At 46.8% G+C, this 27,435-nt stretch overlaps 10 protein-coding genes across 10 annotated transcripts; 5 read left to right on the top strand and 5 right to left on the bottom strand.

Moving 5' to 3' along the window:
* Window positions 1–947: 947 nt before the first annotated feature.
* On the bottom strand, window positions 948–1,437 carry LDX57_006061 (uncharacterized protein; the record flags this gene model as incomplete). Its single annotated transcript, XM_046087750.1, has 2 exons — window positions 948–1,205; window positions 1,258–1,437. 2 exons carry the CDS (start codon window positions 1,435–1,437, stop codon window positions 948–950), a joined length of 438 nt encoding a protein of 145 aa, XP_045943718.1.
* Window positions 1,438–1,691: 254 nt separating this feature from the next.
* Window positions 1,692–2,119, bottom strand: LDX57_006060 (uncharacterized protein; the record flags this gene model as incomplete). Its single annotated transcript, XM_046087749.1, has 2 exons — window positions 1,692–2,062; window positions 2,116–2,119. The coding sequence occupies 2 exons, from the start codon at window positions 2,117–2,119 to the stop codon at window positions 1,692–1,694; spliced, it is 375 nt and encodes a 124-aa protein (XP_045943717.1).
* Window positions 2,120–4,119: 2,000 nt separating this feature from the next.
* On the top strand, window positions 4,120–4,800 carry LDX57_006059 (uncharacterized protein; the record flags this gene model as incomplete). The annotated part of the gene is made up of 1 exon (XM_046087748.1): window positions 4,120–4,800. One exon carries the CDS (start codon window positions 4,120–4,122, stop codon window positions 4,798–4,800), a length of 681 nt encoding a protein of 226 aa, XP_045943716.1.
* A 2,548-nt stretch (window positions 4,801–7,348) lies between these two features.
* On the top strand, window positions 7,349–8,476 carry LDX57_006058 (uncharacterized protein; the record flags this gene model as incomplete). The annotated part of the gene is made up of 1 exon (XM_046087747.1): window positions 7,349–8,476. The coding sequence occupies one exon, from the start codon at window positions 7,349–7,351 to the stop codon at window positions 8,474–8,476; it is 1,128 nt and encodes a 375-aa protein (XP_045943715.1).
* A 992-nt stretch (window positions 8,477–9,468) lies between these two features.
* LDX57_006057 (FAD-dependent oxidoreductase) lies at window positions 9,469–10,264 on the bottom strand (the record flags this gene model as incomplete). Its single annotated transcript, XM_046087746.1, has 3 exons — window positions 9,469–9,806; window positions 9,882–9,915; window positions 9,977–10,264. The coding sequence occupies 3 exons, from the start codon at window positions 10,262–10,264 to the stop codon at window positions 9,469–9,471; spliced, it is 660 nt and encodes a 219-aa protein (XP_045943714.1).
* Window positions 10,265–13,390: 3,126 nt separating this feature from the next.
* Window positions 13,391–14,955, top strand: LDX57_006056 (Zn(II)2Cys6 transcription factor; the record flags this gene model as incomplete). Its single annotated transcript, XM_046087745.1, has 3 exons — window positions 13,391–13,427; window positions 13,485–13,745; window positions 13,796–14,955. 3 exons carry the CDS (start codon window positions 13,391–13,393, stop codon window positions 14,953–14,955), a joined length of 1,458 nt encoding a protein of 485 aa, XP_045943713.1.
* Window positions 14,956–16,414: 1,459 nt separating this feature from the next.
* On the top strand, window positions 16,415–17,573 carry LDX57_006055 (uncharacterized protein; the record flags this gene model as incomplete). The annotated part of the gene is made up of 3 exons (XM_046087744.1): window positions 16,415–16,779; window positions 16,837–17,161; window positions 17,223–17,573. 3 exons carry the CDS (start codon window positions 16,415–16,417, stop codon window positions 17,571–17,573), a joined length of 1,041 nt encoding a protein of 346 aa, XP_045943712.1.
* Window positions 17,574–21,183: 3,610 nt separating this feature from the next.
* Window positions 21,184–21,981, bottom strand: LDX57_006054 (uncharacterized protein; the record flags this gene model as incomplete). Its single annotated transcript, XM_046087743.1, has 1 exon — window positions 21,184–21,981. The coding sequence occupies one exon, from the start codon at window positions 21,979–21,981 to the stop codon at window positions 21,184–21,186; it is 798 nt and encodes a 265-aa protein (XP_045943711.1).
* Window positions 21,982–24,431: 2,450 nt separating this feature from the next.
* LDX57_006053 (cell wall mannoprotein 1 family protein) lies at window positions 24,432–25,169 on the top strand (the record flags this gene model as incomplete). The annotated part of the gene is made up of 1 exon (XM_046087742.1): window positions 24,432–25,169. The coding sequence occupies one exon, from the start codon at window positions 24,432–24,434 to the stop codon at window positions 25,167–25,169; it is 738 nt and encodes a 245-aa protein (XP_045943710.1).
* Window positions 25,170–26,440: 1,271 nt separating this feature from the next.
* On the bottom strand, window positions 26,441–26,992 carry LDX57_006052 (uncharacterized protein; the record flags this gene model as incomplete). The annotated part of the gene is made up of 1 exon (XM_046087741.1): window positions 26,441–26,992. One exon carries the CDS (start codon window positions 26,990–26,992, stop codon window positions 26,441–26,443), a length of 552 nt encoding a protein of 183 aa, XP_045943709.1.
* Between the last annotated feature and the right edge of the window lie 443 nt (window positions 26,993–27,435).

Raw genomic sequence — 27,435 nt, 5'->3', positions numbered from 1 at the left:
TGACGCACCCTCCACAAGCTCCCTTAGATTTGCCATTTTCCCTAGTCCTAGATATCCCGATCTCTAGTACTTCTATACTAAGCCTTATTTGAGTTCCTTGTCCTATCCACGAAGTCACACTCAACTATGTCGGTATCGACGACTGTCCCCATCCACCTACTACAAAGGCTGTTAGTATATGCAGTCTGGCAAAGATTACGACATCTACAGATCCATAGTAGCGCACGGAGAAAATGTCTCCGTTGTTCATTCCTTCCAGGGTGTTGCGTCTTGTCTAGAGCCTGGACTATTGCACAAGTATTATTAGACATTAACCTTGTGGTAACCATTTCTGAACGATGATACGAAATCCACCTCATCGGATATATCGGCAAATAAGGTACTAGCTCAGTTCATGACAGAGCCTGCCCGAGTCCTCAGGCATCAGACCCTATCCAACCCAACCAAGGCTGGGACTGTAGAAGATCCCACATAAGTTCACTATCCGAGGTACCAGATTCTATCGGTTGGTTGTAGAATGCAGCCTGATTTTGCACCTCATCGTCTCCAGCTCCAGGGGGATTTGACCCACTAGAAAGATTGTACCGTGGCAACAGTAGAGATCCACCCAGTACGCTTTCAGTGTCGGCACCAGAATTCTGCTGCAGAAGAGTCGGATCCATCGAATGTGATTGAGAGGAAATAACGCCGTTGTCAGGGCGACGACTTGCACTATTAAAGAGGGGTTCACACATGTCCAGAAAAGCCGAGAATAGTTTGTGCAGCGCGGCAACTGAGCGGTTGTGGCTGGAAAAGCGGGATATCCCGCTCGTGACCGTGGACAGTAAGGTAAAGTCTTCCGTGTTTGTTGTGTATATTACGTTGCAAAAGACAACAAAGTATGGACTCAATGGGAAGAAAAGAAGGGTCCTATGTGATACAGTTAGTTCAGCACCGTCGGGTATTTCCTATGTTTCTGGAACGACCTGCCATGTAAGGAAGTAAGGATATTCGCCCAGGAAATTTTGATCTATGGTAATCTCGTCCTGCAGCTTGGTGAGCTGGACCAGTGACTGCCGTGCAGCGTGGAGACATTCTTGCCGAGATAAGGGGCTCTTCATGACGCGCTGTTGTAGGTGGAATACACTTGCTAGAAGGGCGTGGTATCCGAATTCGATAGCTAACCATTCAAAGTACGTTTCCTGAGCAATTGTCTGACATCGTGGCTGTGGCGAATGTTCGTCAATTAATCTCCATTCCAGGCTTCGGGTTTCTTACCTCATCCATGAATGCACGCACGTGATACATCTCCTGGACGAGTGCATTGACTTTAATGACCTGATCATTCTTCTCGCTGCGATTGAAAAGTACATCAAGGACACCTTCCTGTACTTGTCCAAGACGGACCATAGCCTTGACGCAGGCACTTAGTGGAAGCTGAGGTTGCAGGCGGACCATGTCTGCTGGCGTTACCTTCAGCTTTGGGAGAGAAGGAGGCCGCAGTAGGAGCACACTCAGGACTTTGTCGAGATAGTAACACACGTAGAGAGCCCCATAAACATCCTGCGCTTCTCCATCTGATGGTACGTATCTGTCTATTGTGTGGTACTTAAGACAGACCAAAGTTCTTGAAGCAAACGCTGTTAGTGTCCAGCTCTTAGACATGTCACCTTGGTTTTGCATGAATAGGGCCTGAATATAAGTCAGCGTTTTTACGAGACGAAGCTAGTCATACTGAACACCGAGGAAAGGTCGTTCGGACTCACCGCCGACAAAAGGGCCTGCAGAAAATGTAAATTTGGAGGAGCGAGGAAGTCCAACTTGCTTAGCGCTCGGTGTATCTCGTTATCATATTGACTCTTGCTTTGCTCCAGATGACGGCGAACGCGAGCACTTCGATCTCTGCCGGGCAGGCGGCTGATTAGCGTGATAGCTTTCATGTACACACATATGCGGTAGCAGATAAGCGTCTGTTCATCCTCGTTCTCTTCGATGATAGACAGACACATATTTTCTAAGGTCTTGAGAGATACATGATCAGGCCAGAATGACCGTTTCATGGCACCTGGCTCGGAATCCGAGTCTGTCGATTAGCACTTAATCAGCCTTACGATTTTGCTTTGACCGTTTACTAACTCATTGTCATCATGTATAGTAATTCCGGTGGTAATTTGTGGGGTTCGACATCACTGTCTGTTGTGCTAGGTTTAGGTATGCCGGTCGAAGAAGACAGGTCTCCCGAACTGGAGATGCGACTGACGAAATCAATAGCACGTCGCAAGACGACAGACCTGTCTTGACCGATCATCATATTCGACTCCAGCTCTCGCTGCAAGAATCTCGTGCCCTCCAAAGTTTGCTGCAGTAAGCCATCTTGAAGAGCGCTTGTCGCCCCCCGGGACCTCCCTGTACTGCTAGGCTGGCGGCCGGACGGGCCGGTGTTGGGAATATCTGTGCTCTCCGTCCTTAATGCAGCCCGGGCGACCACATCTTGGCTGGGACTCCCATTCGTTACAGGATCCGAGTCGCTCGGTATGGCTGCAGCTGCTCTCTCGAGTGCTGAAAGCCTTCTATTAAACAAGGATATGCTATGTCAGGTCCGTCAGTGAATGCGTCTTAGATGTGGAACATTCTTATGAAGCCTGAGGACTTGCCGGGATCCCTTTGGCCGCCGTCTACTCTTTCTTGGTCGGTCCCTGCGGCATTCTACTCGCGCATCTGTACAGTTGTCGCACGGTGCGTGTCGATCGCACTTTATCTATTACATGAAGGTCGGTCTCAGTAATTAAACGGACGTAATGAGGGTGAAAATCACCTTTCTCGCATGGCAGAAGTCGCACTATGCATATCACTGCATTAGCCCTGGACCGTGAATATTGAATGTCGTAATTGACATACTGCTGGGTGATCTGACACAGGACCGTCGGACGGCATGACCGGAAATCTCGAAAAACAAAAAATAAGAATAAAAATAAGAATTATTGCAGGTTGCTGGATGCAATGTCCTTTGGTGAAGCACAAGAGGGGGAAGAGAAGAACTGAACTGGAATTCCGCTCCGCCCGTCCGTCCGTTTCTTCCGTCCGCCTTTCCGTCCGCTGAATAAACATAACCTTATGTAACTACAAGTTACGTCAGTGGGCTTCGTACTGTGGTCCGGCATAGGTACGTTAACGAGAGATCGTACGTCTATGGCGGAGGATTGCGCCGAAATAGCAAACCTGATCCCTTTACTCTACACGGGAGTCCTACTAGTTTACTATTACTCTCTTTCTTGGTATTTGGAGCTTGGATCTTTTAGGATTAGTACTTCAATATTCGCTATCCTTTGAATAGGGGTTTCAATCAGTCATAGTACTAAGAGTCAATGTGAGATCACTCTAATTTACGTATGGAGACTCGTTCCAAATCGGCACTACATACTGCGTCTCTGAGCCAAGGGTAAGTTATAAATCCAGAAGAACTTACGCAGATTCCAATCCAACTTAAGTTTGTACATTTGTCAGCGGGAATATGAAACGGGTTTTCAGGACGATTACATCCACCCCCAGGTGGATGGGTCTAGTAAAGCTTCTTGCATCGCCAGGAGATCGACATATAAAAGCGCCGAGGATAGAACATATCATTCATCATTGACTACTCTGTGTTTCACTATAATACGATTCTCAGTCAAAAGCTTTAGCAACTCCAAATTCCCACAATGGTTTCTCTGACTGAAGTTAGGGCATCTAACAGCCAACTCACTTCTGCAAACATCCCCAAGGTCTCCGTTTTTGTCGGTGCAACGGCTGGAATCGGCAAGGCAGCCCTGGTAGAGCTTGTCTCTACCAGTGTTCCTTTAACGGCGTACATAATCGGTCGCAATGAGGCAGCATTTAAACCCACCCTGAGCGAGCTGCAGGCTTCGAATCCTTCAGCTACTTTGATCTTCCTGCAGGGCGAGATCTCTTTGATGGCTGAAGCCAAGCGGCTTACAGATATTATTATCAACCGGAAAGGTGGGACTGGAGGTTCTATTGATTTACTTTTCCTTTCCGCTGGGTTTCTTCCCTTTCTGGGACGAGAAGGTATGTTGGTAGCTCGGAATTTGATACCCAGGGAACGTTGAAAGATAGAGGTCCTGACAGATTTTCTAAGAAACAATGGAAGGCATTGAGCTATCCACCGCTGTCGCGTTCTACAGCCGACAAATTTTCATCCGCCGCCTGCTTCCCCTCCTGCGAGTCCGAGCATTGGGCCAGCACGCGGCCCAGGGATCATCATCGTGGTTTCGGCCGCGCGTCGTGAATGTCCTTGCCGCTGGCGCGGAAACAGCGAACCTATTCCTTGATGACCTGCAGTTAAAGGAGCCCGGTCATTTCAGTATACCCAACTATGCTGGACACGTTGCTGCCATGACCTCCATGAGCCTCAAACGCCTCGCCGAGCAGGAGGAAAATAGAGAGATTGCGATCATCCACCACCACCCCGGACTCGTGTCTACCGACATCTTCAAGAAAAGCTGGGGTGATCAATGGGACAACAGTAAACAGCATAGTGGCCCTCCCGCCCCGGCTGATATGCAACGCTCGACTCCTGCGGAGGCTGGGGAGCGCTCGCTTTTTGTCATGACTAGTGCTAAGTATGGTGGAAATGGAGTGCCTATTAGAGAGGGACAGGAGGTTGGACTTACTGTTCAGGGAACGAGGATTGGATCTCTCCTGTGTGTAGGTGACAAGCTGGAGACGTTGAACGTCGGTGGTCTTCTGGATTCGCTTGTCGAAACTGGAGCTTCTGATACGGTATGGAATCACACCAACAAGCTTATTGGAATGTACTTGTAATATTCCCAAGCAAGGCTAGGAAGAGGTTCATAATTATAGGTTTCGATATTTTCCAATTTCTTTGATAGCAATATGTCCAACTCTCACAGGGTATCTATCCTCTGCATTAACCCATGCTACATACACTTCTTCCAAACACGGCACTTGCATCGTGAAGCATGCTATTTAGCTAGAACACCATGTGTATTGCAGGGTCAAAGTGTATTAGGGACCACTTCAGGCTGCTAAAGCAGCTTTTGTATTAAACGCAATAAGGGAATCCATTGGAACCTTTTTGTAGATGGTCGCCATGTGGGCCATTTGATTCTACGCGGAAACAAAGCTAGTCTACCCCTGATGTCTGATACTACGAAGTCATACAGAACTGTAAGGCACTGACTACCATACGTTGGTAACCCACAAACTTCCATCAGAAACATATTGTTTATCCAAAATGTATCTTTGACGTACACATTTGCACTTCGCAATACACGGAGTCGCTCTTCGGTAAGAAACATGGAGCGAGGATATTCATGCGGCACCGTGTCCCCTAAGAGCACAAGTGTAATCATTTCATCAGCGCGGGATGCCTTCGTCATTCCATAGCCATGGTGGCCACCACATATCCACTGATGAGCATGGGTCTCAAAAGGGAGACGACCGATAAAAGGAGACCCGTCTTCATTGAAGGCTAATATACCCGACCAGGCAAAGTCAATGGTGGCGTTCGGCGATGGTGACAAGGCGACTTCACTTGACAGGCCGCGCAAGTGCGACATGGGTGCTAGGTCAGACTGAGTGTCATCACTGACTGCGCGCCGTCCGACATTCGCACGACCGACAACAACGTCACCCTCTTTTCATCAAGTAGTCATAATCCTTCTTGCCGTAGCGCAGCCAATCGCAGAATCGACTGTCAAACCCGAAGGCAGAGGGGCCTTGAACAGTAGGGCCAGCTGTTGCTGCATAATGTACGACATTACCACGCACTGGCGATACACAGGGACGTAGCTCCGGTAGCAGATGACCCATCCAGGCATTGGTAGCATGCACTATGTGCCTACCCTGAAGCTGCCACGATCGGTGCATACTAGCGCATACCACTCACCAGTGACATCCTTGACTCCCTTCACGGCGGTATTGGTCTGAAGATTGAGACGACCTTCCTCAACCAGATGGCTTAACAGGCAAGTGACAAACTTGTATCGCCAGAATGAAGCTGCAGGAACGGTGATCGCGTCAATGCACCTATCCGATAGCTTCGAGCTTCGAGTCTCCTTGAGTATAGTTCCTATCGGTATGCACGGTGTACTGCGAGGCAAGCTCAGATATATGGACCTTCATATCTTCCAGGTCATGCAGTGCTTTCGTAAAAGTAGATTCATCGTAGTAGGCATCGACACCAACTGTGCGGGTAAGGTCGCATTCAATTCCGCCTTCATCGGCGGCCTGACTGATTGCCTCTAGGTGACCGTGCTGAAGTTTTGCTTGACGAATGGCTTCCCCAACACCATACAACTTTTTGTGCTCCTCCCAGTCAGCATAGCCATAATTTTGATGTGGCCATCATTGCGCCCAGTAGCCCCAGAGCACAGGCTGCGCGCCTCTAGAAGCATAGCAATATGTTCAGGTCTCTTCTGAAGCAGATTTGGGTAGATAAGCGACTGGCTCGGTTACTGCGAATATATTTCTAACTTAACATCATATTGAGAAAACTTTCAACATGCCTTCTACTCGAAAAACAAACAATGACCTCAGAACAATCCTGAGGATATTCGTTTTAGGACCAATTTCCTTTCAACTGCCTAGGTTCTTTGCAAAAAGAGCCAAAAGTCGGCCCCACACGCCTTGGGGCTCCCTCCAGGTCGGCAATCCGGCCGATTGAAGGCCGTAGGTTGTGCATTAAATCTTTCTAGAGCGAGAGACTACCAACCCTGGTACTGGGTCTTTCGTCCTCTTCCGGATGAGATAATAGAGTTCAACAAACAAAGTGTTCAACGTCGACGTTAGGCATTATGACAGTAGGCATAACGTATAGTCATACTCGCAATGAGGCAAAAGTGTTACCCCGCGGGCTATATCTTGGTTCACTAAAACAAACCATGCGGAGCAACAACTTGATGGTAAAGAACGCATGGTTACGCATGATTAGTGCGTACAACGATCACGGCTCACTGTGGGTCACCCGCACCATCGCTGCAGAAAAAGTTGCCTATTTCGGCCAATATGCGAGAGGGTTCCATGTGTGCCTCTGCTGACACGCTCTTGGCGTTCTTATTCGCCCTACTTTCTTTCGGCCAGCTGTATATTCACTCTGACATTGTCTTTTAGATCTCTCGGTACATCTGCCGCTTCATAGCATCTCTCGGGAGCCTTGCCGGTCTACCGTTAGTCGATAATGGCTTCCGTCATGATTTTGTGATCTACGCTGAATCTTCTTAAAAAGGCCGTGGGATCGTTCCAAGAAGTAACTACAATACTTCAGAATTAAGTGTCATACGTCCATTTGCTTATGAATTTGCCATTTTCACTATTATCTTAGGTATCTTTCAATTTCGAAACCTAAACAATGTCGGAGATGTCGGAGATTCGACTCCTGGATAATTCCACGGTCTATGACCTATTGATCAATCTTTCTACAAGCGAGACTATTGAATTTCGGAAAGTGATCGAACGGACATTTGAAGAATTTTCAGTCGACGGGGAACGGCAATACCAGCCTATGCCAAGCTTCGCAAACCGTCCAAACGAGCAACGAACCCTCTTCAGACCGTTCACATCGGACACGGTCATTGGCACTAAGATTACCGTCGAACCTGCACCCGACAAAGACGGCAAGAAAGACCCCCTTCATGGCATCATAGTTCTGTGTGATGGAAAAGGTATTCCCAAGGGTCTCCTGAGCTCCGAGGAAGTGACCGGCTACCGCACCTCAATGAATGTCATGGTTCCCTTCTCTTGGAGGCTAAATGTTGACAACATAATCATTTTCGGTACTGGCATGCAAGCTTTGTGGCATACTCGACTCATCATCATGCTCAGAGGTTCGGAAGTGAGGAATATCACCTACATCGGGCCTTTCAGAGAGCAGGCCGAACAGTTGATTGCCACAGTGTCCGCAGAGAATCGTGCGCTTTGGAAAGCTACCTGCTCCTTTGAGTTTGTGGATAACACCGCTTCCGACTTCCAGCAAAATCTTGAGACCTACTTGCGCAACGTTGATTGCATTTTCTGCACTACGCCGTCCAAAAAGCCACTTTTTGCAGCAGGATCTGTGGTCAACAGAAGCAGCCGGCAACCGTTCATCTCCGCAATCGGTTCTTGGCAGCCGGACATGATCGAGCTGGATCCTTCGCTTTTGAAACTTGCTGTTGCATATAATGCTGGATACAATCCTATTACCGGCAAAGACAAGGGCGCCATCCTCGTCGATGATCGAGACTTTGCTCTCCAGAATGCGGGGGAGCTCGTCAAGAGCAACACTATTGCAAACGATGTTGTTGAGCTGGGTGAGATCATTGCCTTGAAGAACGGGAGGTTATCATCTGCGTCGATAACACACACGGCCGTTCAAAAGACAGATCGATTCATTTCAGAAGGACTTGTGATTTACAAAAGCATTGGTGTGAGTCTCACAGATTTGACACTGAGCGATGCTATTCTTGGGCTGGCAAGAGAACGGCAGCAGAAGCTTTAAGTGCGACGGATCTATGCGAACAGGACTTCCTCGATGGCCTTTGAGTTATCATCCATAGCATCTTACGACCAAAATAGTCTTTAATCTTCCGTTTGAGAGTATTTCCTTTCGGTCTAGTTTCGTATTATTATAGTCAAGCTTATCACTTAACGTGTAGCTCTTATCGTCTAGTAGAACAGGTAGAGAAGTACCACTATGGACATAGAGGGTTTAAGAAACCGTTTCCCATTGTAGGTTATGTCCACATGTGCGCGGTCTAGATCAAGGAAAGAAGGTTACGATTACATCTTGTGCCAAGATCTGTGAATCTCTCTACGCTTTTTATACAAGGGTAAAAACAATAAACCCACAGATTTACTTCCAGCAGACCATGCGGGAACTCCGATCATGCATTATGCGACACAGTAACCATGCTGGCTTCATGAACCTTTTGGTCTAAGTTGTTATTTAGAATGTAACCTGAGGCTCCAGCCTCATCTAACTCGCTCGACAGATGCCTTATACAATGTAAGGAACCGTCTCAAAGCCTAGCCGGGAACGGGAACAGAACTTGTTCGATGAGATCCCTAACCGCGCGGGCAACCCCGAAGCTGAAGATGTACCCACCACCGGCAACACCTTTGAAGAATGAGTCAGATATACTGTATTTATGATACCATTCCTGTATGGTACGTCTGAGCTTACCATAAGCATGAACTACATGTTGACCATTGGCAAATTCTGATTCAACACGGACGCCAGTCTTCCGAGAGGGGCGTATGCCGACGTTGTGTCTAAGAATTTGGTGATCCGTTGGATTCGCTGAAAAGTGTTCTGGTAAATTCTGATTGATTCTTTTGAAGATCTAGATTTAGGGTTAACATCAGTCAATCAGAGAACAGCCAACTGTTTGCTTACATCCCGTACCAAATCCCAGTCAACGTCAGGCGAACTTCAGTACGCAATCTCTCGGCGTCAGCAACTGATAAAGGCACTCAGTAGATAGGTCGAACTTACACAGAGTCCTTCTGCCTCGTGCCACCTAGAACTACCGTTCCATCCAAACGTGGTATGGCATAGGTATAAGTTTCGCCGGTATCATGCATGAACAGTTTGTCGTAGTTGCTCTTGACAACGACAGTTTGACCTCGGATCATCTCAAGGTCTTGGTCCTGGACATCCTGAAGCTTGAGAGATCCAAACCCAGTAGCATTAACCAAGATGTCATGACCAAGCTCGCAAGCATCTGACAACGACTTGAGATCCATTCTCTTGAACTGAACCCCCGATTTCGCTAACTTCGCTCTCAACCAAGGGAGAAACACATCGGGTTTGAGGATGAGGGACTTGTCTGACATGAACACATTAGCTTAGTGTATTGAACCATGATGTGTTCGTAACCCACAAGATGTTCCAATTATTGCACCTGCAGGAAAGGTTTCCAGCGGACGGAATCGGAACTAGAAAACATTCTTCAGCACACGGACTTGAACACGGAGGACAGAAATTAGCCGGACGTACCTCTGGCATATGGTCTTTCCACCAAATATCCTCTTCTGTTTTATCGTCATGAAAATCATCAATAGTGATTTGTTTGACGGATGAGTCCGGATAGGCGACGCTCCAGCGCCACAATTCTGCAAATGCATCGAGTTGCATTTTTTCTTCGCGGCGCGAGAGGCAACCTCCAGCGATGAAGCTGGCTCCGGCCCATGGGCTGCCCCACTCAATCGTAGGTTCATCACCCGGGAGGTTCCTCGCCACTATTGTCACTTTGTAGTTTCGCGAGAGGATAGAGGCAGTGGCCATGCCAATGATACTGGGAGTTGAAGCATCATGGTTAGCCTGACATGTTAATATAAATACCAGCAAGTAGAGAGGTTAGCAAATGGAATATCATTATTACCCTGCTCCAACGATGGTTACTTGGGCCATCTTGTTGCTCCTAGTGGTGTGTTAGATAAAATAGATAATGATAGAAAATAGGCAAAGAAAAGTAATCTTGCGCTCTTATAATGCACACACTGGCCATATGCGGAGACTTTAGGGCTACCTCTAGGAGGCTGGACCGATTGTTCCATCGCGGAGATGAGAGCCTAGGGTCCAAAGCAACATTACTGAGGCCAAAATCTACCAACCCAGGTGCTTTATCCACAGAGATCACCCGTAGTTCTCGGTCATCTTCAGCTTTGGGAATCTGCAAGTACTAAAAACCGGTGGCTACAGGAATAAACACATTCAAATCGGGGCAGGCATGAAGGCCGATTTGCACAAGAGGTCGAGAGACGATTAATTCAAGCGGCATAAAATGTAATTACTGCCAGGTTTGAGAAGACGGCACGGATAATCCTCGCAGGGGATAGTGCTCCTACGCGAGGCATAATGCCACATTTCGCATTTGAATGACTCTACATTAGGTTCGGGGTCTACCGGAACAAGAAACATGGACTAGGCAGATGACCTTGATAACCTCCGGTATCCGGAAACTGAGGCCTCAATCTGGGTGTGAAGCCCTACGCGGCCAGTTCGTTACTGATGTTTAATGGCCACTTCGAGTCTTCCGGATAACATTAGTATCTGGTCATTAGTTTGGGTTTTCTATTTGCATGCAATTAGCATCCGTGCTATTCACTTCCTGAAGTTCTATGAAAATATATTGGTCGTGGAATACCGATAGGAGTAATTTCAATCTTTTAGGTCGGATTGAGAGTCATGATTGGGATTCGAACCGCCGCACATGTTATTTCTTGAAAAGATTAGTATGATGGTATGAGATAGCCCAAAAGTGGAGCCCTCGCGTATTGACCGAAAGAGGCAAGTTTCTCTCCAACTTTCTGACTACTAGTTGACATTACATTGGCTGTTCAACGCCGAGTGGGTCAATGCCTATCTTCTCCGCGCAATGAAGAGACTCGAGGATTGTGTATCTTGTGCCGTGGGGTTCGATAAGAGTGCACAGGGCGGTTCTCGTTCACTCGATTAGATTTCCAGATATAAGTGATACAGGCCAGTATCAAAGGTCTCGTCTGCTTCGTCCCCTTCGCTAAAGGTTGTCTACAATGGCCGTATACCGCGTTCGATTCGCCTCGCCAAGCAAACCTGGCCACATTCCTGTCGAGTCCCAGTCGGCCGTCGAGAGCCATATCCAGGATAATAAAGATAAATTACAAGCCCGGCAAAGGAGTCGCTCGGGTTGTCGTGAATGTCGACAGCGGAGAGTCAAATGCGACGAGACATTTCCTGTCTGCCAACGCTGCCACCGGCGAGCAACAGTTTGCCATCCAAGCCTGTCCAAATCTCAATGGAGGATCGAGACTCCGTGGCTGGCGTGCTATCCTTTGGAAACTGTGTTTCCTGTTCCCAACGCGGATGTCAAAGTTGACGCACGATTGATGCGGTATTGGCTTGATGCAACGTGCCAGATGTTGTCAGTCGATCCGACCAACAATCCTTTTTCCTTCCCCATTCTCAGATATGCTACCGATTCTCCCTCCTTGGTACACTGCATACAGTCGGCCAGCGCCGCGCAGGAGGAATACTTTTATCAACCCAAGCTGTCACTTAGCCTGAGTGAGCGGGGGAAAGCATTTTCCGCCTTACGGCAGGAGCTACAGAGCACAAGCAGCTCCTTATCACATTCCTTTCTCACTTTGCTGATGCTCGGCATGTCCTCGTCCTGGATGTCATTAGGTCCCACAGATTACGGGAGGGAGCACCTGCTTGCCGCTCAAACCGTCGCGGACATGATTCTCCAGAAGGACTACTCGAGGCTAGACGAGCTTGATCACCTCACTATGGGTATCTATGTTTACTGGGACATGGCCTGCTCCTTTTGTCTTGACCCAGTGTATCATCCTACCGATCGAACATGTTTACTTGAAACGTACGTGAAACAAGCTCGTCACAGGTTCCACGCTATCACGACTCACTCGATAGATCTGTATTATCTCCTCGGAGAGCTCGGTCGGTACTGCCGAGTGATCGTGGAAGGGGGTGCTCGTGACCATGTGTATGAAGCATCGTGTGGGAGGAGACTGAACGAACATGTATCAATTGAGACCGAAAGTTCCGCACAGTCGCTTACTGAGGCTTTCCGGAAACATGGTCTTCTACTTCTTTATCGCTTCTCCACTCAACCCAGCAATTCTACTGCCATAGGGACCGACAACTACGCGCACCAGCTCGCGCTAGAAATCGCTGAATTAATGCTGGGAACCAAGTCAGACTCGCCTTATCTAAACATTCAGACTATTCCGCTGTTGAGTGCTGGAGCAGAAATGACTTCGCTTGATACATCAATACGCGATCGGATCAGGACGAGGCTAAATGAGGTGTACTCAACAAATCGCATACTAGCTACCCTATGGGTAATAGACTTGCTAGAAGAGCTGTGGGCAATCCACGATTCCGGGATGAAGCATGTTACATGGCTTGAGTTAATGCTGACCAAGAACTGGAGGTTAAGGATCGGCTGAAGATTGGTAGTTTTCTGTGGAGTACATCGGTGCTTGAAGTGCTGCATCGCACAGACATAGCTCCTCGTTGTCCTCTATATATTAGCAACTAAAGTAAGGTGTTGGTTATCGGATCAAAGTAGAGCTATAAATCAACTAAGCTGACCAATTGCTTCAAATCACCTGCGACTGTTGAACTGAATGCAACTGCCGTTTAGCTAATAATCCTGATTATATAGGACTTGTTTGAACAAATCGGTAAGACATCGTCATACTGTCCTCCTGAGCGACGTGTACATCCATGCCCAAAGAGGAAGCCCTAGTCGCAGCGACCGGCTAACCCAAAAAGGGAACCCGAGTCCAGCGGGGCCTCAGGCGACTCAAGCAGCTAAGTTCGGATGACAAGCTCCACTGCCTCTCAATTCAAGGGCACTCCCCAACATGATGTGTGTCGATCGAGTAATCTTGCAGGACAGGAAATATGTTCTCTGGTGAACGTTTTTCAAGGTCACGCACTGGTACGTGAGACTGACTTAGCATCAGAAATAAGGTAGCTCCGCCTAATGCAGTTACAGGCTGTTTACAGTGCCGCCACAAACACCGGAAGTGCGATGAGAAACAATCTACCTGCACCTTTTGTATCACACACCGACAGAAGTGCGAGTATCCTTCGGCTTTGCGCTGGGTCCAGCGAGAGCAGCCGAAATTGTCAAGGCATAAGTCCCGCCTCCAAAGATCGCCAGAAGAAGGCTGGTCGGATGTGCGAGGCCAAGCCCCCTTAATCTTGGCCAATGCTGTCTTCCAATCTGCTGATGAACAATCAGCATGGGAGTATTGTACGTGTAAGGCTTGATTTAAAATTGACACTGCTAATCAACGACGATAGACATCCGCCTAGTCTCGTCGAATGTTCCGGCTCTAGACGGCCCCGACAATCCCTATCGCCAGTTATCCGTCACTGCGCTGTCGTCTCCGGTCCTCCGAGAAACCATTCTTTGTATCTCTACGGAACATATGCTAAACTTTGGATTAGGCAGTGTGTCCGTAGCTGCCGAGCGGCAGCGTCAAATGCTGCGCTCCATTGCTCAAGGTCTTCGCACCCTGGACAATCGTACGAGCATAAGCTTGGAGGGGAGTGTGATGAGCGTTGATAATTACGAAGCACTTCTTGCTGCAATCATCCTCCAGGGCGTCGTCGTCGCCCAAACGGAGGATGGGGCAGTTGAACCACACGTGAAATGCGCAGCGTTTCTTATCCGAGCCCTTGGTCTCTTCCGACAAGAACCCCGGACTCCCCTAGTACGCATGTGTGTGCAGAGGTTTGCAATGGTCGATGTAATGCTTGCCATCTCACGCCAGCGCCGACCGTTTGCTCCGATCGATTTCATTCTCTACCAGCCGGATGAGAGCCGGTGGGACCGGACTGAGCCATCATTTCTGAAAATGACAGGCTGTCCACAACCTTTAATGTGTCTTTTAGTCCTGCTTTCGCATCTTGCTTGCGATGTTGACGACCGCCTAGAGAGCGGAAAGCCTATATCTGATCTCCTTGTGGAAGCTTTCAAGCTAGAGACCGAGATTCGCGCCTTGGGCTCCCAATATAATAACACTACCGCAGACCGTTCGAAATGGTCACATCTTGAAATTCTCGCGGAGTGCTTCTATTGGACTGCCCATATCTTACTCGCTCGTCGTATCTTTCGGGACGAAACGCGTTCAATCCGCGTTCAGCATCTTGCATGGACCTGCTTTCGATTAATGGACCTTTTACCTACAGGATGTGGACCCGACTCCTCCTTACCACAGCCATTCTATCTAGCTGCACGAGAGGCTGTGACAGAAGAGGACCGCAGCTGGGTCCGCCGCAAACATGAAGCCATGATTGGCTATTATCGAGAGCTACAACGGAATGCCGCGATGCGCTTGACGGAAACCATATGGGCCGAGGACGATAGGCTGAATCGTCTCCAAAGCAAAGACGCGCAGAAGCTTCATGATAGATTCATTAGACAGCTTGATAGACACTCCTGTCTATTTATTTTCTGAGAATCCGTCTTCTGTGACTTCCATTGAGAAAAGAATGTAGAGTCTCGGAGACCCACTAAAATACTATACATGGAATCTCTTCTTAGACATGCTACGAAGCTAGTTGAACCTGTCCGGGTATAGATCCAATGCTTGAAGTGAAAGGATGAACCTGCTTGGTTCTCTCCGGTATATTTGGGGAGCAAGTGACAACCACTAGTACCACTCATTGCCCTTTTGTGCGTGTGTGCTTCTGGTTTCCCTGGTATTCTAGCGCATATCGCCAATACCAAAGCTGACTTATAACAACTTGGTACGAGAAGTCGGGAATCTATTTGACGTATGTAGGTGATTTTTGCCTGCCACGTAAACCAAGTACTAAGTCACTTGCGAGTGCAAGCACCCCTCAAAAGATACCACAAACCCTGTTGAAGGCTTTAGTCTACAGAGTGATTATACTTGTCCAGGCCCAATATGCCTTCTTCGTAGTACATCTAGGGGCCGGTTGCTGTGGTATCTGTCGCATTCTCGGATCCTCCTTCCGATAATTGGTTTCCGAGATCCGAGACAAAGACAACCAGAAGATCTGAGAATGTCACTGGTCACTACTATTATCTGATACACAGGTACCATTGCAATCTATCCTTGGACTATCGCAAGATCAAGTGATTGCTTCTTGTTAACCCAGACCAGCTACATACGCAATGACCTAGGCTGCTGCTCCCGAGATAGGACAGCTTGGAAAGCATTCGTACTTTCTTTCTGGGGAAGATTAAACCACAAAGGGTTCGCGCTGAAACACTCTATCTCCTCATTGCGCTATCACGAGGGCTGAACTCATTCGTCCATCGGGACAAAGAGCCATCTCATAGATTGCCACCAAGTGTTCCGAGCATAGGTCGGGTATGTGGCAAGGCTTTTGGGTCTCATGACGGTTTTCGCGATACCACAAAACGAATACTCATGATATGAATAATTGTAGGAAGCTCTAGCCTTCAGTCGTCCTGTCTGGTATACTCCGCAATACAATCCCTTTTTTGGAAAGGCTGTCCAGAGCAAGGTGACTTGGTGCCCTGAGACCAGCCCGCAAAGACAGGCATCGGGCGGATGCCGAAGATAGAACTCTCAGATCCCGAGCTGCGGTTGTTTTGCTTGCTACCGTAACAGGTCACTCGTGAGCTGCGACGTGACAACAGTCACCAAAACGCCCTATCGGCTCAAGCTTCCTAGGCACCCGAAGAGATGTCAGAAGGACAATTTACTGAAATAAGGACATCCAGCAAAGGAGCCAGGCATCTCATGACGTTCAACATTCGGGTCTTTCCCAAGCAACAACACCCCGGACTCATGAGCTTGGACCATCGGTTTATCCAGTATAAGTAAGGGGTTTCAATGGCGAACCTAAATACCGTCTTTTGCCTTCAGCCTCAACGGTTTTTGAACATCAGTTTCAACCTTCTTCACTCCAACATAATTCAACATGGCTCCCTCTGCACTCATTCCACATGTGCCCCCAGCGGTGATAGGCCCTACCACCAAGAAGGCCACTCGCCCAACTCGAGCTCTTCCCTGGTCCCTAATTGAGGGGGCCAAGGTAGAGAGGAAGGTGCCCTTTGATCCCGACACGCACATTGTGTTCCAACCTCCAGAGAAGATCCATCTTATGAAAGAATTGGGTCTCGAGGGCGCTGGCATCTCTCCTAATGCAATCTCCGAGCCTTTCCCGCTCTTCTCGGAGGATGCAATCAGGCAGATGAGGGCCGAGATCTTCAGTGAGTCGGTCCTAGCAGATTGTCAATTCGCCTCAACGTTTTGCACCAACATGGTTCGCGGGATGGGACATAAGTGAGTCAATTTACTTTTTTTAAAATCTCTTGCAATACATTAGCTAATACTGAGTAGACGTGCGCCCTTTATTTGTGATGCCTGGAAATCACCCAAAGTTCTGTCCAAGGTCTCCGAGGTCGCCGGTATCGACCTAATCCCCGCCTGGGAGTATGAGATCGCGAATATCAACATCGCCGTCAAGGATGACGATGAAGTTGATGGCCCTGTCAACGTAACCAAGAGTGCAAAAGAGGATAACACCGCCGCCTTTGGATGGCACTATGATAGCTTCCCTTTTGTCTGTGTGACGATGCTTTCCGACTGCACGAACATGATTGGTGGCGAAACGGCAATCCAGTTGCCTTCTGGTGATATCAAAAAGGTCCGCGGTCCGGCAATGGTATGTTTCTCCTTCGCCAAGCAAGTAGCGTCCTACTTGGAAAATATGCTGACTCGAATAGGGCTACGCGGTGGTCATGCAAGGCCGATATCTTCACCACCAAGCTCTCAAGGCTATCGGTGGTCGCGAGCGTATCTCCATGGTCACACCCTTCAGACCTAAGGATCCCCTTGTCCGAGATGAGATTCTACTCGTCGGAGTTCGTGGTATCAGTAATCTTGCTGAGCTGTACCCTCAGTACTACGACTACCGACTCGAGGTGCTTGAGGAGCGCATGAGAGCTCGGAGAAAGTCCGAGCGCGCAAGAGAGTCGGCTTACCGTCCGTTCAACCTTGAGGAGGAGAGAGCATGGATCCGTGATCAGAGGGACTATTTGGACTCAATGCTGAATGAGATGTTTGAGGTTGTGTAGTTAGATAAAATTGTAGGCAGATTTAGCGTGCCATTGCCATTTTCTTATTCCAATTTTGGCGTTCTGCATTTGTGTCTATCGTTTACTCCCATTCTTCAGTATCTGGCCAGATTGAGATATTTTCCTTTCTCCCTTGATGTGCCTAAACACAAAACAATTTTAACAGGCTTACGGAAGTCGGTAGAGTCACATTAACTTCGAGTGGTGGGTGGAGAAGTAGGCATAGTGAGTAAATCACAAGCGGAAGGCATGATACAAGGGATAGTTCATGAGATATATTATCCAGGAACCCGTCACTGAAAAACTAGATTTTGATAAACTTTGATACAGGTCCACTAGTTTCATTGAGTTGACCGTAAATAATCCAGCTCCTCTTAAAGAGACTTGCATAGATGAGAGACCAAGAAAAGGAGACGACCTGCATAGCGGGTTAGTATATCGCAGTTGCCGACATACATATTATCGATTTTAACTCGTTCTTCACATGATAATCTGATGACTGGCTAGACAAAACCCATTAGTGTAATGAATATACCCTTATTGGCTAGTGAAATGTAGCCTACCTTGGGTGCATCACAGTCAGTTGCGTCCCGAGGGCATATCCATAATCTGGGGAACGAGGTGGTCGGAAGGGGAACCCGAGGTGCAGGAAACCCGAGCCGATCCGAGTGCCATTTTGGGTAAATAACTAAGGATCTACGGATCTAGACCTTTGCGTGTTGTAGCTTGATTGGGTGAACTGAGATGGGGTAGTGGGCAATATCTGACCAAACTCGGATATGAAAGCGGCTATCGCGTTATACCCACCCGAATGCCCTACTTCCATTAAACAAGAACTAGAATTGCTCGTTATGATGAAGGTTGTATATGCCGGTCCACTGTGGCAATGATCGCGTGACAAAGAGTACACTACGATCTCAAACTGACAGTGCCTTCAGCATAAGCGATTGAACAAGGTTCACCACTTCAGGTCTTTTCCTTCAGAATGAATCTGTTCCGCATCCCTCTGCTCCGCTGTTTGATGTGTTTCAAGCCTCAAGTCTAACATCTCAACAAGAATTCAATATCACTGCATCAAGGACCGCCCATGTGAAATAACGCGGCTCGGTTATTGAATGAAACAAATCCTTCAGGTTCAATAATCGAAGAAAATTCTATCTTTTGCCATCTCCATACCGTTTCCAAGCTAAATTTAATGAAGACCTGTCCATCAGTGCTCTGGTGATGAGCCCCTCGAATAGCATAACGGACAGAATCCATGCTATGGGGAAGTCAGTAGCCAACCAGCTATCAATGTCCTCGTCTACTTACCTCCATTGAAAGTTTCCAGTGCAATAGGTTTTACACACCTGGATAAACCACAGGACGCCATCTTCAGCACAGCCATGGGCTTTCGCCTTGTCCACAAGCTCATCTGCGGCCTTCTCGAATATTTCAACGCGTTCCTCGATTGATTTTACTGCTTCTTATATGGCGTCCTGTAAGCTGCTGCCTGCGCTATAGGCGACTGGAATATAGTTGTGTAGACAATCTCCCCTCTGCCGAAAGGTTTAGTATTTGGTACCTAGACAGCTATTCGTAACTCACCAATTCCTTTCTGAATGACGCAATGTCATTGACACTGTTAGGGGGAAATCGTTACCACGCAAACAGGTAAATTAGATCTAGTCATATCTTACATGAATATGATCGAGATTGTTTCTTCTCGGAGAGTCTTCATTGCTGACACATCTCTAATAATCTCGGGGATTCTTCTGTTCACACTGAATCTACACAGGCATAAGCAACAAATTATGTGAAATGTAAACGCTATCCAGCGTACTCGATGACTGCGTAAACCAGTCCTATCGCGCTAGAGTCTAGTCGGAGTTTGATATACTCTTCCGGCGAGGGCATGATACCGCTGTCTTTCAGTCGTTGCTCCTTTTCAATCGCTTGTGTGTAAGAGATGAACTCTGTGAGGTAAGCATCTCTTTGCCCTGGTTGGATCTTATAAGATCTAACGCGAGTTAGTGTTACTTCGTCATCCGGAAAAAGGAGTGGTGTTAAGTCAGCTAATAATGGCAAAGATGTATTATCCTAAACTTATCATAGGCTTTGTCCAGAAATGCTGCTACCTGCTCGTGGTGTGGATTTATGCTATGAGGCCAATCCTGGAAGATGTAACGTAGGAGGTCGGGGACTCGAACCGTAGTGCCTTTGATTTCGTCCCTAAAAGAATCTGAAAAATTGATTTCCTGGAAGGACAAATAACGGGTGCGCTTTGCACCAGCTTCAGCGCTCTTTTGGAGACTTACTTAGCCTTATATACCGCCGGAATTGCATCTCCAAGCGCTATATTTCCAGGGCCACTGCTACTACTACTAGAAATGGCAGGGTATCCTGAAGGACTTCCTCCAACATCGCCTAGATTATTACATCCCGAACTCCTTCCCACTGTCCTGCCTGACCTGTCCGTTGAAAGCCAGAAATTTGATATCGCTCACGCAGGAATACCTTTCTTCTTTCCTAACGTCTCAGTACTCAGCTTTGTATTATACCTGAAATTTAAACTTTGGAACGCTGCCAAACGTCTTACGGGTTTGAGGTGCAACGCGTGTTTGAATCAAGGTTTAAGTTAAGCACAAAAGGAAACCTTCACTGGCAACTGCCGGAAGGGTTTAACGCACCTCAAGATTCCAATGTGAGTTAGCTTGGCTATAAAGTCTTGCAACTCAATATATTTGAACAACTAGTTGCTCTCTCTCCAAAGCTAAAGGGCTTTTTTAACTCGTCTTTTAGGACTTGTCGGGTAAGTCGAAATTAAACTGGCTTAGATTTCCTTTCAGAGTAAGAAGGTAGATGACGAGCAATGGAGAACGGAACTTTGTTTTGAATAATGCCTCAACTCAGATCGTACGGTATCCACACATGCATGAATTGAGATAGATACTCCAAGGGTAAGCCGGAGATGCATCCCAGCCGGTTAGGCAACGCATAAATTCTACATAGCGGTCTTTCGTCATTGTGTTCTCCTGTCTCAAAATTTGGAGAGCAACATATAACAACAAATCACAAATCACAAGCATAATCTTACTTTAAACAAGCAAAATTATATAGTCTTTTTAGGTGGTCTATTTCCGAATGGCGGCCCACCTCAACCTTAGCCCTGAATCGATATCCTCACGAATCTATAGTCCTCGGTGGTGACCCGAAAATCCCAGCTTGTGTGAGTTTCGTCTCCAGACTGTTTTCATAGCTCAGATATTGTTCTCGGGCTATGTAGAAACATTTCACGAAAGGCAGCTATATTTAAGTGACTACCGGAGCTCACAATCATTCTGGGTCGGAAATTTGCAGCGAACGACAATCCTCAATCAAACTCATAGATTCCATCGCCCTTCATTGACACAATGGTCGCGGAAGTTAAAGTTTTAACCGAGCCAAGACCCTAAATTTATGCTGTCAAGTTTATGCAGGATGTTCCGTTCTCATAAAGAACTCACGATGTATGCAGTGGTTTTTTATGAAGGAAACTAGTCACTAAAGCAAGATGAATGTACAATATAAACAAGACAGCTATATAACATGGGATTGAATGGCATGGTTAGCAAAACGCTGCTATTGTGTTCTATCCTTTCACAGTCACCACAAATAAGCGAGGATAGCGAAGCAAGACCTTCCCGTCGACAGACTTAGGATACGCCTTCTCGAGGGATTCCAAATAAGTCTCCATAAATGACTCTTGGTCTTCCGGTGCCAGTGGATCCAGGTAAGGCCTTAACCCAGTTCCTTTGACCCATTCCACCACAGACTTGTGATCAGTAAGGGGATGAAAGTAATCTGTCTGAAAAATATGCACCGCAGAACAGATCGGCTTGAGCTGATCGTATATCTCCTGGGGCGATTGGAACTCATCCCGGTCAACGTGGCTCAATGTGCTTGCCCAAGGTCCATTGATTGCGGTTTCTCGCATCAGAACATGAGACGGCTCCGATAGATTGTAGGGGATTTGAAAAGCAAAATTCCCGCCAGGTTGCTGAGTTCCTATCAGTTTCTTAATGATTTCGAACCGCTCTCCCCGTTTGAGCCAGTGAAAAACGGCATTTGAAAAGAAAAGGTCCACAGACTCTGAGGGCGAGTAAGTCTCTAGCCCTTGTATGAAGAACTCCCGTTTTGGCAGAGTTGACCTGGCTTTCTTAATCATATCCGGGGATGAGTCGATTCCCACGATTTGGGCGGTAGGATAGCGCTCTTCCAAAATGGCTGTAGAGTTGCCCGGCCCGCAGCCGAGATCGACGATATTTTCAGGGCTCTGAAGAATAACTCGTGAGAGAAGGTCACGAGCAGGTCGAGTGCGTTCATCTTCGAATTTCAAGTACTGGGAAGCACTCCAATCAGACTGGACACCGGTACTCTTGTGGGCCATTTTTTGGAGGCTAGGTGGTCGGGAGGAGAGAAATCGCTTCAAAGACAGCGAGGCTCTTACTCCTGAGGAAAAAGGTGCGATCCGACAAAACATATTGGGCAGTGAACCCGTTCGAGCAATCTTGTTCACAGATTAACCTGATCACTGCTAGACTAGTTGGATTCTCTAAGGAGACTGTCAATTCAGGATTTGATGTGCAACTTCAAGACTAACGTCGACTCCAGATTGAAGAGTGAATAAGAAAGTGCGATTGAGCTGGATTTCAAAAAGAGTACATTGAATCGCTCCATTGGGTGTATAAGAAGCTCCAGGTCAAACATGTAGCATCTCGATGGCTTAATGAATAGGGTATACAGTTGGCGCGGTGTATGAATTTTCTCGCGCGGTGTAAGAATCAATTAAGACACGTTACCTCATCCAGTGTATGAATGCCAAGAAAGCCGCTCAGCTTAATCACATGATCTTACACCGGATCAGCTTAAATTTTTTTACACCGTACGAACTTTTCTAACACCGGATGAGTTTCTTTTATATCGTACGAACTTTTCTTACACCGGATCAGATCTGCCAAGACGAACCCTCCTTCTTTAGCCCTTAAAACACAGCTTGAACTCCAAATATGCAAAAAAAAGGGAAACATCAAGGCGAGTTTAAACAATATATATTGTGTATACGTGTTTTAAACAATTATAGACAAAATAATTAGTTATTAGAGACCGCGATCTTTGTTTAAATTCTTTATAATATAGTATATTCAAATTCAATTGGAACTTTGCATATTTGGAGTTCAAGCTGTGTTTTAAAGGCTAAAGAAGGAGGATTCGTCTTGGCAGATCTGATCCGGTGTAAGAAGAATTCGTACGGTGTAAAAGGAACTCATCCGGTGTTAGATAAGTTCGTACGGTGTAAGGATCGGGATTTCTTACACCGGCTGAGCTTATCAGCTGATAAGACCTGATCCGGTGTATGAATGCCAAGAGATTTTTCTTACACCGGGCGAGAAATTTCATACACCGGCTCAACTGCGACCCTAATGAATACAGGTGGACAGCGAAAACCGGCACATTATGTAAAGTGGATCCAAGAATCCATGGATCCGTTGGCCAACGAGTGGCCGGAAATGTTGTATTCATTTATCAACTAACTCCGCCATGCTCCGTTCTCGGTAGTTTTACCACTTTTATCACTCATAGCAGCTACGGGCTTTGCGGAACGGCCGGATAGCACGGTTCGATGATATTGTGCTTTACCATCTATTATCTCTCCTATTGCAACACTATCATAACCTACGCACATTATGATTGCAAAAACGAATACATCCAGCTAGGGAGTTCGTACTCGTTGATTGTGAAATAATGGCTTTCCGAGCCTGTTGGTGGTGGTTGTTTATATTTGCCGCCGCGTTCCCTGACGTATGTGGCCAGATAGATTGATTTCAGGCCGAGAGTATCTTGCAATAGGGGTTCCTGCTCAATTGAAGTGAGAATGGACAGATGAGGAACACTATTATCAATGGTATAAGAACGAGCAACATGGTTTTATTCAATTCCCAGAAGAGACGAGCATAGGGAGAATGGGGTTATGAGAAAAGCCCAACCTAGTAACTAACTTACATTACGAGGCTTTAAACCTGGTATGTACACACTGACACACTTTCGTCATAATTGTCTCATTTTTGAAAGATTTTGGTTTTGCAAAAATGAATCGTTTGTCTATAACCACCTTCCGATGCCAACTTCTGACCTAATCAACGTCGATTTCACAGCCCTGTTAGCAAACTAACTTCCGTGATGCAAAAGGAAAACTCACTACGGACTCCTTCCCAAGTACAGCTACATTTTCGCTTAAAGAAACACCTTCAAAAAGGGGTTCTTTCGTTATTGTTTCATCGTATCAAGAAGCTTCTGCCTCGAGCGCAGACCTTGAAGGACAAGACCCAAAATATGGATAACGAGATGGTGAGCAAGGTAAGTAGATTAGTCCAGGGTTAGATCGTCCCCTTCAATTTATGACCACCAGTTAAATTGTGGATATGTAGCATTCTAGCATAAGTGTTCCTGACCCCGGCTTTTGAGGTTTCTATTTCGATCCCGCCTGGGCCATTCCCGAAGCCTAAACCCTAAAATGACTGCTTTTTGGGTCTAATACAGGGACCTTCCCCAGGATTTCAGACCACCGGCGATTCAATTCCCGTCGATCACCAATTATTTGGTGCCTTTAGCTTTATTCAAGGTACCACTAAGCTGTAATTGTATTAGAACACTCCAATTTTCGTCCATCATGATCCAACTCCATTGTTGATGATCTACAGTATTTTCGGGAAGTATAGACTCTAAAATGTATAAATACTCAGGTATCTCTCGATCGTTCTCTCTGTCATCATCCATTATCTCTACTCTTTCAATTCAAACAAATAATCTCCATTCTACCGTTCATTATAATCTTTCACCATGAAGCTCTCCATTTTCTCTCTCCTCACCCTCGGCCTCACAGCTGGTACTTTGGCCCAGCCCACCCGCGTTGAGCGCGATCTCCCTACTGTTACTGGAGTCCTATCTGGCATAGGCCCTAAGGTCGAGGCTCTTGACTCCGCCATCCAGTCCTACTCGGGTGGTGATGTTGCCAAGGTCCAGAAAGCATCCGACGACCTTGTTGACGCCATCAATGCCGGAACTACCAAGGTCAAGGGTACCTCCGATCTCAGCACCGGCGATGCTCTCGGTCTTCCCGGCCCCGTCAACGAGCTCAAGGAGAAGATATCAACCACTATCACCCACCTCTCCAGCAAGAAGTCGCAAATCGTCAAGGCCGGCAAGGGTGGTCAGACCTACGATGACTTGACCCAGCAGAAGACCGCGGCCAAAAAGCTTTCCGACACCATCGTCTCCAAGGTCCCTGATAGCTTGCAGGATCTTGCCGGCAGCATTGCTGGCGGTATCTCGGAGGCTATCCAGAAGGGTATCAAGGACTTCCAAGACCAGGCTGGCAAGGGTGGCTCTTCCAAGGACTCGGCTTCACCCAGTGGCTCTAAGAAGGAAGAGACTAAAGAGGCCCCTAAGGCTCCTGCTCCTTCTCCTTCCAACGAACCTGCCCCTGCTAGCGACCCCGCCCCTTCTAGTGAGCCTGCTCCTGCGAGCAAGCCCGCTCCTGCTGGCGCCCCTGCCGGTGCATGCGCTGCGGCCTACTAAGAGCTGATTTGAATCCTTCTTTGGCCTGCAGCTGTATTGAAGGATGGGTTGATTCATTCGTTTTAAGTGGCGATCAAACGTCGTGAATAACGTGGGGCATTGGTGCGGATATTTTCAATTGATTTGGAATATTGGACTGTGTACTTAAGTGACATTATATAAATGAAAGCCAAGCTCATGGTGGACAACGTTCATAAGATACTCGCGAGACTTTGTGCAGCTGCCCCAACACATTAGATTTCTAGGTGTTTTATTGTTTGCTCTAGGACAGTTTCCTTGATGGTGTTATGATGATTTTTGATAATATACTTATCTTGGCCTTTTGGCCCTTTTGACTGAATCTTCTGTATTGGAATATATACGAAACGCCAATGCTATAATATTGGTACTATCGGTAGGCCGGCGATCGTGAGGATGTAGGTAGTTATTCAGGGTTTGAAGAATCGGCCGATAAACGGAGAGATATAACTCGAAGAATCTGGGGAATGTGGACCGCGTCTGTTGTTTGTTTGTCTTGTTTGCTGCACATCCGCTTGAGCCAATCAACGCGCCTGTTTTCAAAGGCCTTATCATGATCGGATTTCTGAGGCGGTAGACGAGGAATTGGCAGGATATTGTGTTCTACTAGACGAATCGATTCCAAATTTTCTGAGTAATAGTAAATGGGCCTATGACATGGCATGTCCCTATGGCGTAATCCCTCGGTTTCTGTTTGGGACCGGGAGCGGTGCTCAAGTATGTATCCTGAACACCATCCGTGAAACAAGTTGCGACTAAAGGTTTCTAGAATGAGGTTTATACAATTACCACGACATGAGGAGAGTGGTTTGCTGGTCCTTTCGCTATTAAGTCAGTCGAACTCAATTTCTTAACTTAAGGATGCCATGTTCCAACATGAGAGTTCAAGCGTACGGAAGGATACATGACACGCTTGGTGGAAAGCGAATAGTTTAATTTTAGCATTTACAGGGAGTTGACCTTATGTAGTGCAATAGACAGGTTTAATAGAGATATGTTGGATCGTGAAATGTTCGTATCGCCTAGTAAATATGTACGGAAAATTGAAATGTAGCGAAGGTCTTGATCATCCAAAATCGATAATCCTACATAATGTCTTTATATAAGATTCCTTAGTACGGCCAGGTGTCCTCATTGAGAAAAGCAGTTTTGAAGCCATAGAGTTGATCTAGGCGTGGAGCGGTAAGGTGTTGAATCCTAGCGGTAAAATTGCCTCATCTCCGCTGACAAGATATCGTTCCTCCATATCCATCCTAAAAAAAAGCGAACGACGCGATTTTTGCGTTGCGCTCTTTAAGCTCTGGTGCCATCTCAGGATAGTTTATTGTTGTGCTGATCCTTTTCGCGTGGTCGGTGCTTTCCATTCCTACAATACCATCCTCGTACACCTGCACTCCAATAATGTCGCACAGGTCGTTGGACTGTAGTAACGATCCCAGTTCCGTGATAAACTCCGCTGGAGGTTTTGGCAACGGTCCTCCACGCTTGAACTCGTATGGGAATAGCTTTTCGTTGTGAAACAGCCAGCTACAGGCGTGAATATTGTTCAGATTCGTCGACGCGACTGCTTGGCCATTTTCTTCAATATTACGTTCGCCGGGGTTGAGGTCGAAGTGTCTGTGGAGAATGCAGGCACTGAAGGCCTTCTCTACTCTGTGCTTGAGAAAGCAGTCTCTGATAACAGTGTTGATGTAGTGTTGGACATTTCGGGAGTTGAAAGTCTCTATCGCAGCATGCAGGGAAGGCTTGGTGCCACTGTGGTACACACTGTGGTTATATACAGCCTCAGTAACTGTTGCTGCCATTATAGTTGAGTTGAGAAGAATAATCTGATATTTGTCAAGTTTAGTATAGGGACGCCTGCTACAGAAGGGGTTAATAATACCTCTTAATATTTCCCCTACTCTTTTCAAGGTAGGTATAGCCTGTTTTGGCAGTCAGGTGTTTATTATGCAGTTGGTATTTCAGATATAAAAACAATATTAGATTTAGTTTTCTGGCATATAATTTTTAAGGGTTTACTATTAGGCTATTTATAGTCTAAATCAGTTCCGCTACTACATACGTTTTCTATCGTCTTCTCTAGGGGGTAAAATAACTTTTTTGTGTGAAAGCCGAGTGCTACGCTACCGGTAGTATATAAATAAAGCTATCATTTATCTGTTTTTGGCAATTAACTTAAACTAAATCAACCTTAGTAGTATTCTATAGGCTAACTAGATAGTGATTACGTATTCGACTCTGGATA

Source organism: Aspergillus melleus, assembly GCF_016097325.1.
Source record: "Aspergillus melleus strain CBS 546.65 chromosome Unknown contig3, whole genome shotgun sequence".
In the NCBI taxonomy this organism is placed as follows: domain Eukaryota; kingdom Fungi; phylum Ascomycota; class Eurotiomycetes; order Eurotiales; family Aspergillaceae; genus Aspergillus; species Aspergillus melleus.
The sequence above is the reverse complement of the archived record's forward strand: the minus strand, read 5'-3'. Positions and strand labels throughout refer to the sequence as shown.